The sequence below is a fragment of the Notothenia coriiceps genome, unplaced genomic scaffold (assembly GCF_000735185.1).
Source record: "Notothenia coriiceps isolate Sejong01 unplaced genomic scaffold, NC01 NC01_scaffold00007750, whole genome shotgun sequence".
Taxonomy (NCBI): Eukaryota; Metazoa; Chordata; class Actinopteri; order Perciformes; family Nototheniidae; genus Notothenia; species Notothenia coriiceps.
In genome coordinates this window covers 20,614-40,661 of record NW_011340451.1, presented here as the reverse complement: position 1 = coordinate 40,661, position 20,048 = coordinate 20,614, and the positions used below count along the sequence as shown (strand labels likewise).

General features: G+C 39.0%; 1 protein-coding gene across 1 annotated transcript in view; it reads right to left on the bottom strand.

Annotated features, from left to right (window-relative positions):
• LOC104944266 (rab GTPase-activating protein 1-like) overlaps nucleotides 1-20,048 on the bottom strand; it is a gene marked incomplete at its 3' end in the record, with an annotated part of 33,701 nt that overhangs the window by 6,880 nt on the left and 6,773 nt on the right. Inside the window, exons 2-5 of the mRNA XM_010769779.1 lie at nucleotides 12,354-12,467; nucleotides 4,903-4,977; nucleotides 3,263-3,388; nucleotides 1,669-1,812 (exon numbers count right to left, since the gene is read on the bottom strand). Coding sequence (XP_010768081.1) covers nucleotides 1,669-1,812; nucleotides 3,263-3,388; nucleotides 4,903-4,977; nucleotides 12,354-12,467 — 459 coding nt within the window. The remainder of the gene's footprint in view (nucleotides 1-1,668; nucleotides 1,813-3,262; nucleotides 3,389-4,902; nucleotides 4,978-12,353; nucleotides 12,468-20,048) is intronic.

The following is a 20,048-nucleotide window of genomic DNA, read 5'->3' as shown; positions in this document are numbered from 1 at the left end:
CAAGCTGTGAGCTTGGGACTCCTTACAAATCAGTGGAAATTACGATTTTTAAACCCATGTATTCCCACATAAAAAGAATCTGATAAGGGACAGAAAAAACATCTCTTTACTCCTCATTCAGAAATTCTGGATCTAGCCTCAGTGTTATCACTTTGGCATCTGTTCCCCCGTTAGAAGGGGACTTCAGAGAAATGGCTGACACAGCGTTAGTGGTTGCAAAACAAACAATACCTGGTACTGTGTTCAGATATGTAGGTTATGACTCTGCAACTGTTTTGAAAATTGTAAAACTTAGCTCGCAAAATACTGACACACCGGTTAAATTATTATAAGATTGGATCATGGAAGGAGAGGCAGCAGAGAAAAAAAAAGACCTGCAGTACAAAAGTCAATAACAAAAAACTATGAGAGAGAAACATGATAGAAGGAAGAAGCAATAAAAAGTCGGAAACGATGATGGAGAGGGGGGCAGACAGAGAAGGATGCAGGAGATGACAACTGGTTTAACGAGCAGATTCTCATCATGCGGCTCATTGGGTGAGAAAGACCTGGGAAACTTTTAATTGTCCTGCCTGGGGCCAATAGGAGGACACAGAGAGGGGGGGGAAGGACAGAGAGAATGATGGGCGGAAGAGGAAACAAATATAGCATTTTGGCTTTTAATGTTTATGCAATGAAAAATGTCAAACCAATAAAGAAATATATTTGAAAATCACTAATAATTCCACCCATGTGTCAGTTTAATTTGAACACAAACATATCAAATTGAAGGGTGGTGAATTCTTAGTCATGGTGAGATGTAAGGACAGTCTGATTCAGTGGATCACACTATTTTGCTGTGTCACTTGGCATGGTGTAACTCAAGGCTCTGTTCATGGTCCCTTGTTACTTTGAGTTCTACGCTTCAAAAACACAATTTTTTCTTACATTATGACACATTTAGAGGATGAATAACTAAACATTATTTGTTTCCCTATTCTTTAACAATGAAGAAGGACTCTAAAGAACTGCAAAAAATATGATGATGATAACGGTTCAACTATTGAGCATTGACAGATTTGTTTGTTTTATAGTTTTAAGAGTTTTGTATCCATACCATGTGTCAGATAGTCAAAGTGATTTCAAGTAGTAACTTCAAGACACACGGCTACTTATGACAGATCATGTAGGAACACATACAACAACTGTTTAACAGAGTTCAATGTGTTTTTTTACCTTTCTATCGTACAAGCTCCTCTGTGATAATATATACAGTTCTCTAGAATTTTAAAGCTAAAAAAGTTTTTGCAGAATATCACAGAATACTTTATCCTTATATTCATTCTTAAATATTGAGTCATGGAGTGACAGAAAAGGGCTGTTGATTGGTATCGGGTCAAATGGTCCTAATGACATTACATCCATGATATCATCAGCCTTTAAAAGCCTGATTACCACACCTCTATTGATTACATTGGTAAGATATTAGACAAAGTGATGCATAAGTGCTGGTATAGCTTTGCAGTAAGTGCCCCCTACTTGCCGACTCTTAGCTGTTCAGTTTTACATCCTTGCTCCCCCTCTCATCTTTCTAGAAGGTGGACCCTCCCCACATTGGACAATGTCTACTAACTAGATCACTCTCCATATACTCAACGAAAAAAAGAATTGCAGTGAGCTACATTATACCTCACAGAGCAGCAGGTCAGTGATGTGGAAAACCATGCACAGGGGGAACTTGGCAGTGAAGAGTGTGAGGAACCACTGGGAGGCGTACATGTGTGCCTCCAGGTTCAGCTCCTGGAAGTGGGACCACAAGTCTGGAAGCTGCTCCTGTGGGAGCACAAATAAAGAGAACAAGGGTACATTTGAGATAAAAGAGCAGTTACAAGACTAGAGAATATCGCTTTTTTATTTCAATTTGACATTTTCTTTTTCCTAATTCTTTATTAAATCATGCTGTCTTCCTGAACACTCTTTTAAGCGCCCCAAAAACTAAATAAAAAGTTGTAAAAAAGCCATTCAGTCCCAGCTGTCTAACAAATACATTTTATATAAATAGTAGCTCACATTGTTAAAACTTCCAGTAAATACATAAAAAGGGATATGTACTTTATTATACAAAACAATTATATTCACACAATTTGCTGCTGTTTTATTATTTTATTATTCTGTTCAGTCTATTCGATTAGGGTTTCTAAATTTGTTCTATTTGAGTTCAACTAAATAGTCAATCTTTTCTCACTATGTTCATTCTTATTTGTCTCTTTTGATTTGTTATAATATTGATAACAAGAGGAGAATAAGGCAGCTATAATTTTGAAGTTAAAAGTCTTAGCATCCACACATGTACAGTGATTGAACGATAACATAAGCCAGATAGCGATCAACTTTGACCAACATTTACCGTGCTATTTCACACCCGACACGAGCAGATGGTGAGCTGTGCACTAATAATTAGCAGTCAATGCTAACATCCTTACATTGATCACATTTGGTCAATGCTAACCAAGTTCATCTTGATTCTGCAAGACACCTGCTATCAGGGCCAGGATGGATATCAGGACCCAATTAAACTTTGCTCAGTGAGTGGATTTAGGCTGTAATACCTGAGTGTGAGGAAAGTTACCCAGCGGCAGAATTATCAGCTTCAACAGACAGAAAGAATGGTGTCTCAAACACAAAGACCTATGTGTCCTCTATTATAATTATTATATGTGACCATGACGAGTCAACAACAAACATGTCGTCCCCCTCAGATGATGCAATCCCTGGAAACATGTGTGACATTTTTGAATATTTCCCTAGCTTTTATGGAAAATGCAAATACATTTTGTAAAGCTATTTGTCCCATCCGCTACTCTTTTCTTCTTAGTGGAAAGTCAGTATATGTAATCCCACAAACCATCCATTCAATCATTAATTAATTAAATAAAACAGCCAAATGGATTCTAAAGAAAGTAGAAATGTTGTTGTAATCTAGTGTAAATTAACATTTTTGAGACCAGTCAAGTGGAATTGCCAAATATTGTAGTATAAAGCAACGGCCAAGTCAAAATGACGAGCAAAATACTCAAAACTGGTGGCCATAACATAAATGTACCGTATGGTTATTAAATAAATTAAAGATAAAATAACAAGAATACAGTGAAGAGACCGAGTCCTCCTACTGTCTGTTCTTCCACTCAGGCTTATCTTCAGAGCATTATGTTACTTTCCATTGCATTGTAGTACAGTATCATTACATATTAAGTTATTCATTATAAAGCATTGCATCACTAACCTGCATCAGCCTCTCCAGCTGGTAAAACTTACAGTGAAGATCCTCAAAGTTGTTTTTGTAGAGAGCTCTGAGGCCATACTCATACATGATCTTTACCAAAACACAGAAGGCCTGTTCCTCTGGCATCTGAAACCATATGAATAACAATTAACTTCCACCAGGAACATGTGCAGATTTCCACATGACAGTGGATGTTCACGCAGTCTTCAAAACAAGATACAGACACATTTAATCATCCTGCGTTATTTGACTGGCTCCAAATGAAGCCAGAATGACAAGATGAATGAAAAGGTGTGAATGGCATCCAGTTGGTGCAGAATTTAGATTTCATGTGATGCTTTATTGTCTTGAAGCTAAGAGGCATGAGAGTATCTTAAAACTGTGTGTGTCTGTTTGGGTATATGGGTGGGTACGGGTGGACACACACACACACACACACACACACACACACACACACACACACACACACACACACACACACACACACACCAGAGTGACAGTATGTGTTTGGGACTGAATGGGCTCCTGCAGGTAAACCTGAACCCCTATTAATATTCCTGACATCCCCTCTATAACCTCTCCCTTCTTCCTCCTCCTCCTCCTGTATAACCTCTCTTTCTTTTACTGCTGCTGTCCCATTTATCTCTCCCCCTCCTTCTCCGTAACTTCATCCTTATTTCCTCCTCCACTCCTGTCTCCTCTGTACATCGTGATGTGTCTTCACTAAACTCATCGATGGTTATCCTACCATTTATTCTAATAGCCCCACCTCCTTTGACCTATCTTTCGCTCTCCACTCTTCTTCCATCTTCCCCCTCTTTAACCTCGGCTGCCCTTGTGATTAGGATTTGAACCAAACTTCCCATTTCTATTTGGGACTCCCGCCTCCATGTGTCTACACCTCTGTCTCTCCTCCATCTGTCTTTATACACTTTCCCTAAATAAAGATTTTGGATGCATGTATAAGTTGCAGCCCCATTTGAACAGACAAGAAACACTGCACAACAGTTACATGTGCATTGGGATTGGCCTACAGAGCAGGAGTTACTTTAAGAAATGTGTCAATGACCTTGGATAATATGTGAAGTGAATGATTATCTTGTCCAGCCCTTTCCAACTTCACATTTACTGCTATGAATCTCTTATGCTTTCAGCTTTACCTTCTTTGCATTCTCTAACTCACCTCTATTCATCAACATCATTCTTTTATGAAGTGTTTTCATTACAGTGGTCAGCCAGAGACCTTCTTTCTGTCTCCCTCTCAGCTTTAATTTATTCTCTTATATGGTCTCGCCTCTGCTTTATTACACCCAGCACAAGCTAGACTTGGTTTCTATAGATGCAGAGATGTGTAGGTGCAGCTGCACAATGCCAAGCTATTTTCTTTGATCAAAAGTGTATCATGTAAACGTTTGTATAACTGCTACTCAAGACGTCTGTAGCATCAAGGTTACATTCCAGCAGCTCCAAAGAGTTTCACTTTTGAAGTCATGGTGTGAAGAAAAAGTTATTCTTACAAAGTAGCATCTATGTTGTTTTTGTTCATCACAGGTTGGTGTGCATGTGTGTATACATTGTCATCAATCTGATGCATCTTTTGACCATGAGACAGTGGACAGATTGTTGATGAGTTTACTCACATGCAGCAGGAGAACAGCAGCGAGGAACGACTGACCCTGGCAATAACCAATTTCCTCATCATAGACGGAGTAGGCCTGCGAGAGAGAAACAAAAGGAGAGAGGAGGGAAATTAATTTGGTGAGTCTATCAGCAAGGCATCAGAGGTCACCTAGATTAGTCAAGGTTGTTTACAATGCATTAATAAAGCTTTGATTTAAAATCCTTTAACCTTATAGAACATACTTGGACTCTTAAAGCCAATGTGTAAAAACATCCATTGTATCTGTTAAAACTTGGGTACATTTCAGGATCAAATGTGACTAGTGAGGAATCATACACAATCTTTATTTACAAAAGGTTTTAATGATAAAGCAAGGGCACAATTCTAAAAGTCCATTTAAACTCAAGTGATCTAAATGAGCCACTTTTGAGGAGTGTATGATATGTGTCCTTGTCTTTAGATGACACAAAACCAAGGGTTCCCTCGCTAATAAAATGCAGGTAAATCAGACAAATATGATCTCAGCATTTCAGGTTTGAAATTATGTGATTACGTTTTTTTTTGGTCCAAATGTAACAAAACCACCATTGTGTCCCAGCCTTGTTACATATTTTGTTCAATGCAGAGACATAATTATATACATCCTTAAACTCTGAGAGGCTTGCATATACATGTTATCACCATCATTGGCATGTGCATGTTATCTTTTTTTATTGCACATTATTTACCCGGTAACCTGTATGGCTTTCTGACACTCCTTGTCTTACACAGTTTCACACTAAGGGGCCCGAAGTTCACCCACAATGTGATTCAGTTACACCCGTCAATGAACAACTCCAGTGGAGCAGCTGGGGAATACAGTGTCTTGCACTTCAGTGTTGAGTGAGGGGTGAGTAGCAGCACTTGGTTTAACAGTAAATCAGTTTAACCTCCTACAGAAAACCATGAATAATGCTGCTAACGTTACTTGTTGTCTAGTAAAGGTTATAGAAGCAAGAGTCTGGATAAGAACAGTGATTAACTATGTTTACTCATCATGAAGAATGGGTTTCCTATGACTACGCAGTTTGATAATATTGTTAGCATGTTGGATTTCCTTTTCAGAGTTAAGAACAAGTAATCTCTGCCCAATTTCATTCAAAACGCTTAGTGCCTTAATCTAGATCTCCCAAGCACTTTCATTTTTCAGAGGAATTTCCCTGGGGACTGTCTCTGTTTTATTTTTTTTCTCTTTGTCATTGTCGACTTATCTCCTCTTTCGATTTTTATAAGGTATCTATTCACTAAAAGTCTCTGTTTCTGATAACATAACATCTAAAGTACAAGGCTACTCAAAGAAACTTTTTAAAGGACAAGTACAGCAGGAGAATAATAAAGGAGCAGAACAATGATCTTACAGACAAATTAAGAACTGGAAAATTAATTTTGCTGTGTTTAGGGTTAGGGTAACTCAAGTCAAGACACAACAAAAAAACGTTGTTGTCCAATGTCCCATATAAGAAACCTGTCTGCTTCCATATTTAAAGCATGCAAGATCAACCAAGAAGAGTAACCTTCATATGACCGTTCAGGAGAGGCGCCGTCTCAAAACGGCTGGTAGTTGACACATCCACCAATCATGCTAATGAGCAAACATACATTCCCCTTTCACAGTGAAACGAGGATCCAAGGAGAGGCAAAAAGTGATGAAGAACACATCACACCATTTTTACTATCTGCAAACATCCTTACAAGACATGAGTCTGAAGAAGAGTTGGAAGAATCTTATATGAACTCTAAACGTTAAATTGTTGTAAGTCCGATGCCTGCCTACTGTATACAGGAGATATCAGCGGTACAGTAAGTGGGGCAACACACATGGAACATAAACCACCTCACCTGACTTCTACATGTAAGCTGATGGGAAAAACCAGCAGCTTTGCAGCTCTGGAACAGCACTGAGCACAAATCCAGAGAAAGTATATATTTCGGCAGTTGTACACGTGGTGCACTTCAAATGCTTTTGCTTTAAAAGCTTTTTAATGCTTTATATTCAGCTGGGAAGGGTTCAATATCTTCCTCAGATATTTTGGCAGCATGCTCAATTTTTGATTGACGTTCATTTTAACAAGAGTCAAAGCACCGCACATTGGGTTAAAAAATATCTCCCCATTTACAAGGTTGATAAATGAGTGTGGACATTCAGAGCTCCACTGCTGATCTGTTCGGCTAATTTGGGGTTTGATGTGGAGGTAATGGAGAATTCTTGTGGAGATGTCTGAGGTGTAATCTACAAATTGACATGCTTGATGGAGTGTAGCATTCAAATGTCCCCAAACTCGGCTGGAAGAAAGGCACGCTGACAGATGGATGGGGGAGGTCCTGGTTGGTGAAATCTAAATGTGTTAGCCTGAGCAGATAATAGGCTCAGAGGGGTGGATTGTTACCATCTATACTCCTGGTTTCCCATAGCTAATAGTTTTTCTTATATGTGTATATCTTTGGAGAGCACTTTGGAGACAGTACAATGTCTTAATAAACACAAGTGTGGGTTCATCATGGCTGGCACATGAACACCACTGCACTTCTTTGTCAGGTATCATTTTTACAAATTACTTGATAGTATTTAGAACGTTTTTATTCCATTGTATGTATTCAGTAGGTCATGGGTTGATCCTGCAGCTATTGGAACGACGCATTTATTATCTGTGCTGTGTTTTAAGGTATATTTCTAGGCACTGCATGCCTTTATTAGACAAAACATAGTTACGAGATAACAGGAAATGAGGGCAGAAAGACTGTTATGACAGGTCCCCAGCTGGAGGAGAACCAGGTACGTTACGGTTCATTCTTAAAGCTTTCACCTTTGGCTCACCAGGGAATCCCAGGGAAAGAAGTACTTCATATACTTGCTGTTTATTAATTACTGAATAAGATTATGGACATGTGAGAACATTAAAGCTTTGAATGATAAGACTTTGCAGCCTGAATTCTTGTATCCATTACATTGTATGTGCTACATTACGGTTTTCTTACTTTAGTCAATCAAATCTTAGTGTCAGTTTCACAATAAAAAGGGCTTCTGAGAGGTAAATCTCGATCTAAGAAAGCCTGCTCACATTGTGTTCACAAGTACACACAGATGTGATCCGGACGGTGGTCACCAGGATTTGAGCTAGAATCCTGAATAATGTGTGCATGGAAACACTCAGTGATTACTGGGATATGCAACATTAGCCAGGTTGATGAGGCGTTCTCATGTTTGCTTTTTCCCCCCTCTTTGTTTAAGGTTTTGTTTCCATGGAAATATAGCAGATATTCTCCTAATCCATTTATCTGAGAGTTACAGGTTTTGAATCCCCACACCAGCTGGAAGGATAAAGCTCCCCTCTCCCCTGAAACACACACTCAGAGTCTTGGGTGAGGCAGTTTACACCTGACTGCTCCAGCAGACCCTTCTGAGTGACAGCCAGTCCATGTCGTAGGTTATACAGGTTACCAGGAAGTGTGACTGAGTGGAGCATTTGAGAATGAACCAAATTGTGCACGGAGCTCTGGGAACCTTGGGGCTTATTACCGAGTAGGGTATGAAGATGAATATAAACTTTGTCCTGGACTCTCTGTGCCTGTAAACCACTCATGCCTCAAGATCCAACCAACCTTATCAGCAGTAAATCTACATGGATTTGCATACAAATGAAGGCTGGCTCACCACTGACCTAGTTGGGTCCAGACTGGATGCTAACCTTCCCTGACAGGTGCTCCCAGAGCGCTGACCGGCCAAACTCCGCAGCAGCAGGAAATACAATGGAGCAAAAGTTTTCTTCATCAACCTCAAACTAACTTTGTTTAATGATTTCTCTGCCGTTACTTAATAGGCTATACTCGATCAGTGAGCCATTTTTGAAGATTATCCAAGAAATGTATTCTAGAAAGCCAATTTTTCTCTATAGCAGTTATATTTAGATCACTCCCAAGCAATGTAAACTATTAATCTGTATTCTTAACCTGTTAAGCCCTGAGCCTGTTTTTCAGGTTCGAAAATGACATGCCCAGAACAAATGACCATATCTTCACTTCTACAAGGGGTAAATCATTAATTTTTTTCTCAAAGCAATGATACACCTTTGAGTTGGATGTAGAGAAGTCAGAATCAATATAGATGTTTTTATTTTAAAGTAAATTCATATTGAACATAGTAAAAACATGTAAATTATAGTTTCCGTCCAAAAAAAACCATTACTTATAGTGAAAACCCCCCTTGAATGATGCGATAGTAGACCAAACCTTTAGGAATCCAAACTATAACATATAATAAGTACCCTGTATCAAGATTGATGCAAAACAAGTGACATTTGACCTTTTTAGAGAGGTTTAGAAAGAAAAACCCACCTCTGGGGTCATTTGGGTGTATTTGCCATATCTCTGGCACCCATCGGTCAATCTTGGTGATGGAGACCTCTTTTGAACCGTTGGAGCCAATAGAATCGAGGGGAAGTTCCTAAATCCATCTAAACATTACCCATTGGTGAATGAGAGTGATGCGCAGCCGGCACGCCCAAAACCGGAAGCTGGGTTACAGCTCTCATACACTCTATATGAAAACTACGCTTTTTGCCATAAATATGATGATGGATTATCAGTAATCATTTCAAAGTGACACAGAGACATTGGATTAAACTTCAGCAGCGTTTATATGCGTTTTAATGCCCTTGAACACAACTTTTGATCAGAAAACAACAAAGGTAAGACGTATTTGCCGTTTTGGTCCCGTAAAGTGAACCTGTGTATTGTATTTGCCGCGAGTTTTGGAAGTGATGATACTTATACCATTGGAATCTGTGGAATCTTAGCTTTTCTTATGATATCCGATGAAGTATAAAAGATTGCTACCGTGAGTTATGTGCTAAGTGCGTTAGCACCCTTTCGCTTAGTGCTAATTCAGACGCTCGGTGTTGGAGTTGTGTTTTGTTTAGGTAAAAATTGTTCATATCGTCAGGTAGCTGAGTTTCTTCCCATTAAGTGGGTATGACACATTGATAGGTTGTTAAATGTTAAGAAGGCCTGAGACACAGTTTCGTGAATATTGTTGTTTTTAGCCCCTGCCCCCGGGCTTAACTTAAAGCTCACCTATTATGCTATATTCGAACAATATATTATAGGGCCATATCTACACAAAACATGTCTCTGAAGTGTTTTGCTCCAAATGCCAAACAGATCACCCACTTTAGCCATGCCTCATACCCCTCTATTTCGGCCCTGTCACAAAAGTGCTGATTCTGGGTCTGTAGCTTCAAATGTTACCCGAGCTGCTGCTGGCCACGCCCCTTTGGAGCACATGCAAGTGGTGAGCTCTGTGAAGAGAAGGCTGTCTACTCTACCGGCAGAAACTCAGCTAAAAGCTGCTGTGATTAAACGCCATATTATGTTACAAACCACATCAAGCATTATTCCTGAAACAGCATGGAGTTCAAACGCTTTCTCTCTTGCGGGTTTACCACAAGGAGAGTACCTTTTATATCCTGCTTCTTTACACATATTCTCTCCAGTACAGCATTAGCTCTGAGTGTTAGCGATGCTTGCTAATGTAAACAAAGACCATATTACGCATTGTTTCTGATACAGCACATAGCTTGACATGTTCTTTATTCAGTGTTTACCGCTAGAACAGTGCCATTATATGTGTTATATATTTAACAACTTTACTCAAAGTCCCTCCCGTAGACATCCTGCTGAATACACAGACACACAGCTGCGGGAGGGGATTCAGCTAGCCGACTGTATATGGAGACGATGGGCGGAACGTTGCCAGGAGTTCAATGTAAAGCTAGCCCACATTTCAGTAATGTCGTCGAGTTCTCAGCAAATCTGGATCAGCTCCGTTGTACCCCCGTTTTTAGAGATGTGGGTAAGGAGGAAAAGAGAGAGGGTTGTATTTTCTGACACTTTGTGAGTCTCCTTACACACATATTTATGTATAACATACATCAAAAAGTGCATTTTGAATAATAGGTGACCTTTAAATCAAACACACTGATTTGATATTTAGTTTTCTAAGCATAGAAAGATGCCTTGTTCTTGTTCATAGCCTCAGACAACCTTAGAAGAGAACAGTGACATAGATTAATATTGGCTTTAATACATTACAGTAGTGCTGACCTTGGCTTTTGTCTAGATAAAATGAACCGTGTGTCTGCACAGATAATAACCTCAGGATGTGAGTCCACTGGGACCCTCTCCTTGAAGCACTTATTTCTCACATTCATTGTAATGAAAAGGAAGCTAAATGGCTTCTTTTTTTTATGGTACCAAGCTTTATCCACAAAAGGTCAGCATCAAATATATTGTATGCATGATTTTGTATGGGTGGCTTTAAAAGTACAATGTGTAAGATGGGGCCAGAAATAATGTTTAAAAGAGCGAAAAAAATAACATTATTATCATTCAGTGATATGCAGCAGTAACAGTTTTGTACGTTATGTCAAATACGTCTATATTTTGTGATGCAGGGCTATCATCACCAATAATAATAATAATAAAAATAATATCATGAATAATTAAACGCAATACAACATAAAATACTGCATTTTAATGGAAAACTGGATGAATTTGGATGTAGTTTACAGTCTTTAAGAAACATCAACTTTGCCTCTTCCTTAAACACTTCTGTCATACAGAAAGAATTGAAGCTAGAAGCTTGATAGTTTCAATAAGAGCAAGAAACATTCTGCATCAGAACTTTATTTCTGGACTCTCATTTGATATTCAAAAACTTTTCCGATGGGTCATTTGAGAGGAATTGCCACCTACATAACAACCACCATTTTAAAGATTGGACGGAAAAAAAAGAAACGACTGTCAACTGAGTGGTGTGTATGTCCGTAATGTGTAGGAAGGTTTTATGTTGATGTCTCAGTGAAAGCGGGCGCTGTCAATTATATGTTGTAGAGCCAACTCCTCCTGAGCCATGCCAGACCCCAAAGAGCGAATCAACTAAAATACTAATGGCTTGGCTTCATAGGAAAAGGCACACATTGTACATGCAAACATAGATCTCAGAATTAGCTTCTCATCTCACAGCACTTGGTTCTCAGCAGGAACGATTTAAAAAAAATGTTGAAACACAGCGTGAACGATTGTGCATTGCGATTTGACTTTCTTTCCCATGATGCCAAAAAGAAAGTGAAATATACAGTTCTGTGTTATCCAATGAGGATATATCAAATTCAAACATATTCCGGTAACTAATAATATAGCTTTGCATTGCACTGTAAGATTTAAAATCTGTCCACTACTATCTGATTTTATTCATGCTTATTTTAACTGAGACAACTCGTTGTGCATATGATACAATAAAACAAAAGAGAAAGAATATACAATAGATTAAGAAAATGCACAGGTCTGATAAAAAAAAACTCATTATAACTGATGACTCTTGTTCAGAGATTTTAATCTCAATGAGTCTCTCCATTCCTTAATGTAAAATCTCACCTTGCAGATCTTGTAGAGTGAATCCTGCCCATCTCCGTCAGAGTCCTTAAAGTAGTCGTGTGCGGGGAAGGTGCGGTGGATGTCCCGAGTGATAACACCTTCCTGAGCAGAGTCCTGCAACACACAGGGAAACACGGTTTAGACATGTGAGAAAACCACATTTAGATAGACAATCCAGTTCATGCGTGAAGGTTGTGCACGTTTTGACACGGCTGATTTATGCACTTTTTAAATGGATTCATGAGATGTACAAGTACAGCAAATAATTCTTCTACTCGGCATATACGATAGAAAAAGAAGGCAATGTTAAATGTCATCGGCTGTATGAGTTCACAGCTCCGATACAAAGCTATGTCCCTGTGTTTGTTTATGTGTATTAGTGTTTGTCCCATTCCTCCTTCAACAGCACTCCCCAGAAGTCAGACTGCCGTCTAATCCACGGCCACTGCAGGGTTACAAGCAAACACAAACACACCCTAGCTTGTTTTCCTTACTCACAAAAAAACGTAATGTACGCACTCTGCTGTTTACCCCCTCACTTTCCACACACACACCACAGAAGACTGGCAGCACAGCACTCTCCAACAACTCAGTGTAAGCTGCAGATAAACCAACCCAGAGCCTGACTGGCCTCGATATGTTTGTGTATCAGAGAGAAAATGGGAGTGTGTGTTAGTGAGACATTTCTTGTTGTTTCCTAGCAATACAATGAAATGAAGGAAGGAAAACTTTCTACTACATGTTGGTAGAAAAAAAACAGAATATAATTCTCGAATAGTGAAAGGTCTTGTTCAGATGATGCCTATGTATTAGTGCAGGGCCATTCTCGCGATGGATAACAATGGTTCTGGCTAGACAGGAGATTGCTTGTACAACACTAAGGTCAGACATGACAAGCTTAGAGCTCAATCCGGAACTCCTTTAACTTTATATTTGTGTATGTTTATTCATTTGCCTCTGTATATCTTTTTATTTTGTGTTGTTTCTAGAGTTGGACTAATTTGTTAATTGATTAATTTTTTCATGAAAAAAAAAAATGTTTTGACTTAAAATAATGTGCTTACAGGTTTCTTAGATGTCAATATTTGTTGGTTTTCTTTTATTGTAAACATTACCCAATGGTTTTTGACTGTTCCTCAGACAAAATCATTTAAAGATATCACAGGGGCTTGATGAAACTGAGTCATATATATATATATATATATTTTATATAATTGTCAGATTTCTTTTTGACCAAGCTACTTAATAATTGATAAAAACAGTGAACTACAGATTTATTGATAATCTATATCATTGGCGGTTTGCTGCATTCATACTGTGTTTCAAACACAGCTATGCAAACATTTCATTTACCACTACTGTACTTTTATATTGCAACAATTAGCTACCGTTCACATCATTCCTTGTTCAACATGTATTCGACAATATGCTTCATATGAGAGCAAATACACACACAAAAAGGGTTAAGAGAAGCAGCTGGCGCAACTGTGTGTAATGCTTAAATGTGATTTGTAGTGTGGAGGTGGTGTGTCGTTCTGTGTATTATGTGATGGAAATGGAACAAACTGTTTTACATTATGTGTGAGATTTGTCTTTCTCATGCGTTCACGGGCGTCTTAACCTGACAGCAAATTAAATACTCAAAATCAGGCACAAAAGATAATGATGAATAACGTCTTTAACTGTAAAATCCTATTTATTTCTGGCACTTTGCTATGCAGTTGTAAACTTAACATATTTGGGTTCTGAGATGAAAAAAGCAAGCCGATGACATCACACTGGATTTTTGTAAATGATGTTAAATGTCTTTCACTTTTTTCTCCCATTTAAGCGACTAAAAGATGCACCGATAATAATTAAAAATGTTAAAAACAATTAACAAAATAATCTTATATACACACTCCACTAACGAACGGACCTCACCAATAACAGTTTATAATTACTCAACTAGTGAAAATATTACTTTAAAAACAATTATTGCCTAATTATTAATATATTACTTTTTATTAGTTAGCCCATCAATTACGAACAGAATTATAATACTGTAATTACCATGGCAACATCAGCGAAGACCAGCAAGTATCTGGTTGACAGTGAAAGTTGTAAACACTTTGATTTAATAAACCATGCATGTCTCTACTAATTAACAGCCTCATTTCTCAAAAAACACCAAAAAAAGAGGAGTGGACGTCCTCTACTCAGCTTCATTTGCTTTCTTGTATCCTTTCTTCCTCTTTCACATTAACTTTCCCTACATATTTCCTTTCATCCTCACATTCTTAACTCATCTCCTCCCTATTTCTACTTCCCTTTTGCTTCATCTCCTACAGTACCATATTTCATCTCCTACAGTACCATATTTCCTCTCTTCCAGGTTAATATACCTCTTTGATCTCTCATCTTCTATTCTCTTTTCTACTTCATTTACTTTCCTCCTCTCCGTACACCTCCATGTGTGCTCTTAAATATCTGCATCTTCTACAACTATTAATATAGACCAACCTTTTTTTCAACAGTGATTCTTTACATATCATGCATCATGTTCTAATCCTGCTATTCATTTATAAGAACGCAGGGGTCCTGTTTAGTCGACGGGAAATAAATAAAGGTAATGTGTACACAGAGATACATGTGTTTATTGTTTGTAGTGTTTACTCAGCGTACCAATCATCAGGCTGATTATTTATTTTTTTGAAATAGTACAATAAATTAATTCTACATTATAATATACAAAACATCAACAATATCCTCATGAAAAAGCAAATGTGTTAAGGTTGTTAATTTAATAGTGTTGTTAGAATATTTATTTAAAAAAAGATGGAATATCATTATTTCATATTCTTCTCCAAAATCGCTTTGTGGCACCACTGCTTCCAGGTTGTATTGTGTTCGTTCAGTGAATCACAAAGCCGCAACGGTCTTCTCTCACTTTGTACAGAGTTAATTTCAGTCCATCGTGGACTGTTCCTCACATTTACTGCAGACCTAATCTGATTAGTGTAGAACCTTCTCATCGAGACAGTGAGAGTTATATGCTGCTTTCTATGTGTGTGTGTGTGTGTGTGTGTGTGTGTGTGTGTGTGTGTGTGTGTGTGTGCATGTTGAAGCTGACAGCTCTTTGATCTCTGCAGGGGGGCTGAGGTGTTCAGGAGGAACTGCAGCCTCATCAGCAGCACCAGTTCTCTGCCACAGTGCCCCAGTTCAGCATCCGTGCTATACGCTGTAAACCAGCTAATAAGGACTCACTGATTCCTCACAGTTTCAGCTGTCAAACCCTACCCTTACAACAGAAAGCCAAGAACTTAACAAGCAACACAGTAACCAGGTCAGGGGACCCTGTGTGCACCCTTGTACTGTAACTAAGGATATTTTGAGTGTTGTTCCGGCAGTTTCTTTGGGCTTAACGGGGCATATCTAGATCGTTTTTGCTACATGCCATGGCTTGGATAGAGTATCCAACATATTCCTCTGTAGCAAAGACAGAGCTAGATGCTTTTATTAAGTGTGGCACAGCTAGAAGCAGTGAGTTCGAAATTATACAACTACTGTAGGCTGTCAACTTCATCCAAAGGATTCCCTCACTACCACAGGTAAATCAGTGGCAAGAGGCAGTCGGTGAGATCTAGAAAGCCTTTAGCGGGGCATTTGTTTCCTTAACAGGCAGGAGTAGGAAAAGGACAGAGGATCTGTGGCAGCGATAAGACCATGGTAAGAGAGGCAGCATCATATCTGAAGAGAAGTTAGAGAACACAAGGCTATTCTTGACTTCAGGTAATCCTCTTAGCTTTCATGTTGCTCTTTCAGGGGCTGAAAAAAGTGGATGGCAGTTTGGGGTGTGATGATTTATACAGCCGCTCACAGGAAGGATTGTGGCATCCTTCCTGATTGGCAAAACCAGTACATGCAAATTTCAGTAAGCTGCTCCACGGGAGTGAGAAGTAAATCCTACAGTATAGAGCCTGTTAGACCGTAAAGCCTGTGTAAATCAGAACTATATACACATATTTATGAGGGTATGCACTAGTCATGTGCACTGACAAATGCATGGAAGCACTAAGTGCATTCAAACACACATGCAATCAACTTTCACTGACCCACATACACCCTTTTCATCTGTGCACAAATACACAATATTACACGTCAGGACAAACTCCCAGGTTTTGTTGATGCCAATAAACGTATAAGGATTAAAACAGCATAAGCACAGGCAGGGGGATTCCATCAACTCTGTCAAGCATGTGTGTGTGTGTGTGTGTGTGTGTGTGTGTGTGTGTGTGTGTGTGTGTGTGTGTGTGTGTGTGTGTGTGTGTGTGTATTTATTGGCGTGTTCGTTCTGCAGTATTGTGTGAACCCGGCAGATTTATCCCCTGGTGGCCTTTAAACTAACTGACTGAAGGCTGAAAACAAGACAAAAGAAGAGATTGACATGAGAGAGAAAGAGTGGGAGGAACAAAAAACAAGGAGGGAAGAGAGAGACAGATGAAGACAGAGGCTGAGAAAGAAATAGAGAGAGAGAGAGAGTGGAGGGAGATACAGTATCTAAGAAGAGGGGAATGAGAGGCTTCCCCTAATTGTAGCCTGGGGGCTTGTTGGGCAGACAGTCCATTACTCTGCCCTCACCAACAGGTAACTTACTTCACAAACGCAGCTAAATATATAAGAAACTGCTGATGTGCCTGCACTCCACCTCCCTCTACATTCAACAGTAATTAATGATATCTTACAGGCCTGACTGGTGAAAGCTGCCACAGAGGGTCAAACACTAAAACACAGAGAAGCTTCAGCTGAGGTTGTATTAGACCCTTGTGATGTTACACCCCTGTGCACATCAATTGAACATCAGAGTCATTCTCTGAAAATGTCTTGGTATGTAGGAAATAGTAATGATTAAACATAACCCATATTAAAAGGGTGCTTAACAATTATACTAGTTTATTTCATGGCTTGAAGAACTTTGAAAGTTTACCGTTAAACAGTTTTTCCCCATTAGATGAGTCAATAACATTTGATAAATGCTTAATCTTTTAAGTAATTTCAAAAGGAAAAATATCTAACAATTGCGGTTTCAAGTTTGCTTTTTTATGGTTCTAAAATTGAAAATAAAAAATCCTTGGTTGGCAGGGAAACAAACAGTTTGACGTCATTATCTTGGGCATTTTGACATTCTACAGGGCGATTCTTTCTATTTTCCTAATTATACATCGACAGTATATAGAAGAATTCACAACAACAAACATAAATACAAACAAAAATGAATTAATATTTTTCAAGATGCTAAATGTTATACTGGTTATACATTTTGTATAAACCAACTGGAAAAGTGTATTTGTTTTAAAATACCACCAGTTCTAGTCACAACATACGAGAAAGAACAAGTTTCATAGGTTGGGAATAAACTGCATCTGCTGCTACATAGCAGAGGGTAGAAGTAAAAGGGCAGATGCTTGATGGGGGATATTTGAAATGTTAATCACTGCCTTGGGAACTGCACTTTAATTTATATTAAGCTTGAAGGCAAAATGAGCTAACACCTGTCATTTTGTGATAAAAAACAATCCATTCAGAGGCCTGTACAGCTGAGTGGAAACCGGAGTCGCTGCATGTCAAGTGTCTCCTGTCGCTGACACGTTAAGTCTTTTGTCCACTTATTGTTTACCATGCCGTCTATTAGGCGCGGTCAGCTTCTTGCTGTCTTTAAAGAGGAAAGATGAAACCGGGGGACCTTCCGGGCTACTGGTCACTTATTTCAGGCTAACCTTGGTGAAATCAGTCATGCTGCCCTGCTCAGAGTGTCCACAGTATCAGGTAGACGGGTCAAGTTTTTTTTCCATTGAATGAATACCATGCTGTACCTACACTGGATCCCCTACTACAGTGTCCTGTGATGAAGAGAAATCAGGACTCAGTAAGTCTGTTACTCATAGGTATATAAGGGAAGGGTATCAATGGGAAGAGTATCAATGCTGATTTGAGACTCGCAACCCACATTGGTGATTTTCAAACAAGACACAAGTCAAGCACAAAAATGCAGTAACGTCAGAATCATTATGTCGACACACTGTGTGCTCCAATGCACCAAAACATTTTACTTTAGAAGCATGAGTCACTCTGTCCATCAACTGAATCGTGTCCTTGAGAAGGATAATGAACCACCCACCTGCTCTTACAATTTGAGTCTCTCTGAATAAAAGTGGTAGTTAACTGTTTAAAATGAAAATATAGAATTTCAGAAGTAGCTCCATCTATCTCTTCTTTAGACAGAGCAGTGAGCGCTTAAGTTACCCTTCTCTTCTGACAGTGTTATGTAACTCCCGGGTGTGCAATGGGCCCACAAGGCTGGCTGGTGAGCCCCTCGACAGAAAGGCAGCCACGCTTTGCTAAACCGATGAGTCGGCTGGGTATATGCCGGGTTTAGGCAGCTGAACACTCAGAGACCAATAAGTCCTGAAGTGACAGCCCAGCCAATCAGAGAGGATGCTGCTAGCGTTAAACCGCTGGAGGCAAACATGCGGACAGATTGCTGGGTACAAAGTCAAACTGTGTGTACAGAATAATTACAGAGGGAACACAGCTAGTGACAAAACCTAAATGTTTAACTTAGCAACTCTAACAACCGCCTTTTGTTGGGAAACTGATTACTATGGATATTTGAAATATATTAATCAATACTAATACCAGTTGAATTATGTACACACCCCATTGGATACCATGGTAAAAACCTAAGCAAAACAATAAATCACAGTACTTTAACATACACTAATTTACACTCCGTGCTAAATTGGAAATGGTCTCTCTCTCTCCATTGGGAATTTACTGGTATGCTTGTATATGGATTATATGTTTGTTCCAATTTGTTAGCCCAATACTAAATCAGAGGATTCTATTCTTTTAAACATCTAAAAGTCCATAGATATTGCAGAAATACCACACTTTTGCAGCTACACAGTGGTAGAGCTAAACGGGCACAATTTGTCCATTGGCTCCTTAATGCGTGTCATCCCCTCTATCCCTTCTAGGTGAATAAAGAAACAACCACATTGGGAAGTTGCAAAAATATTGTATGACAAAAATGGCAATCCAGCATTGTTTATTGTGTAAATATCAATACTATATTAGGTTGATTATATCTCTGGACAACCTCAAACAATACCACACAATCCAACAATAGGGGGCTGCAGCAGTCTGCTGAGGCTTGAAGTGTTAGAGCTGAGTAAGCAGGGATGAGAGGGTCACTATAGTGTTAAACCAGCACAGGTTTCCGGACTGCAGCTACTGAGAGACAATGTCTTGTGTAAACATTCCTATTTTTAGATTTTTGTTATCCCATTCAAATTAAACGTTTTTTTTATTTTTGTATTTTACTATTTTTAGGGTAGGGGAAAAAACTCTTACCATCATCATGTAACTAAAACTCAAATAAATACAATTCGTTAACACTTCTCTGTGCTAGGTCTCACAGCAGGTTTAAAGTGAAACACACCACTGACGCTGTTGAGGCATTCCTGTTCATGTGTTACTTATTTCCATACTGTCAAAACTATTTATTGATCTTATTCTCACTCGGAAGGCTCGCCCCCATTCCCCCTCTCACCTTACCAAAGTGGTGGATCAATTGAATGAATTATTTGTGTTGGACTCCATTCTCTCTGATGGGAATGGGAAAAACAAAAGCAAGTGCTACACCATCTGAGTCTG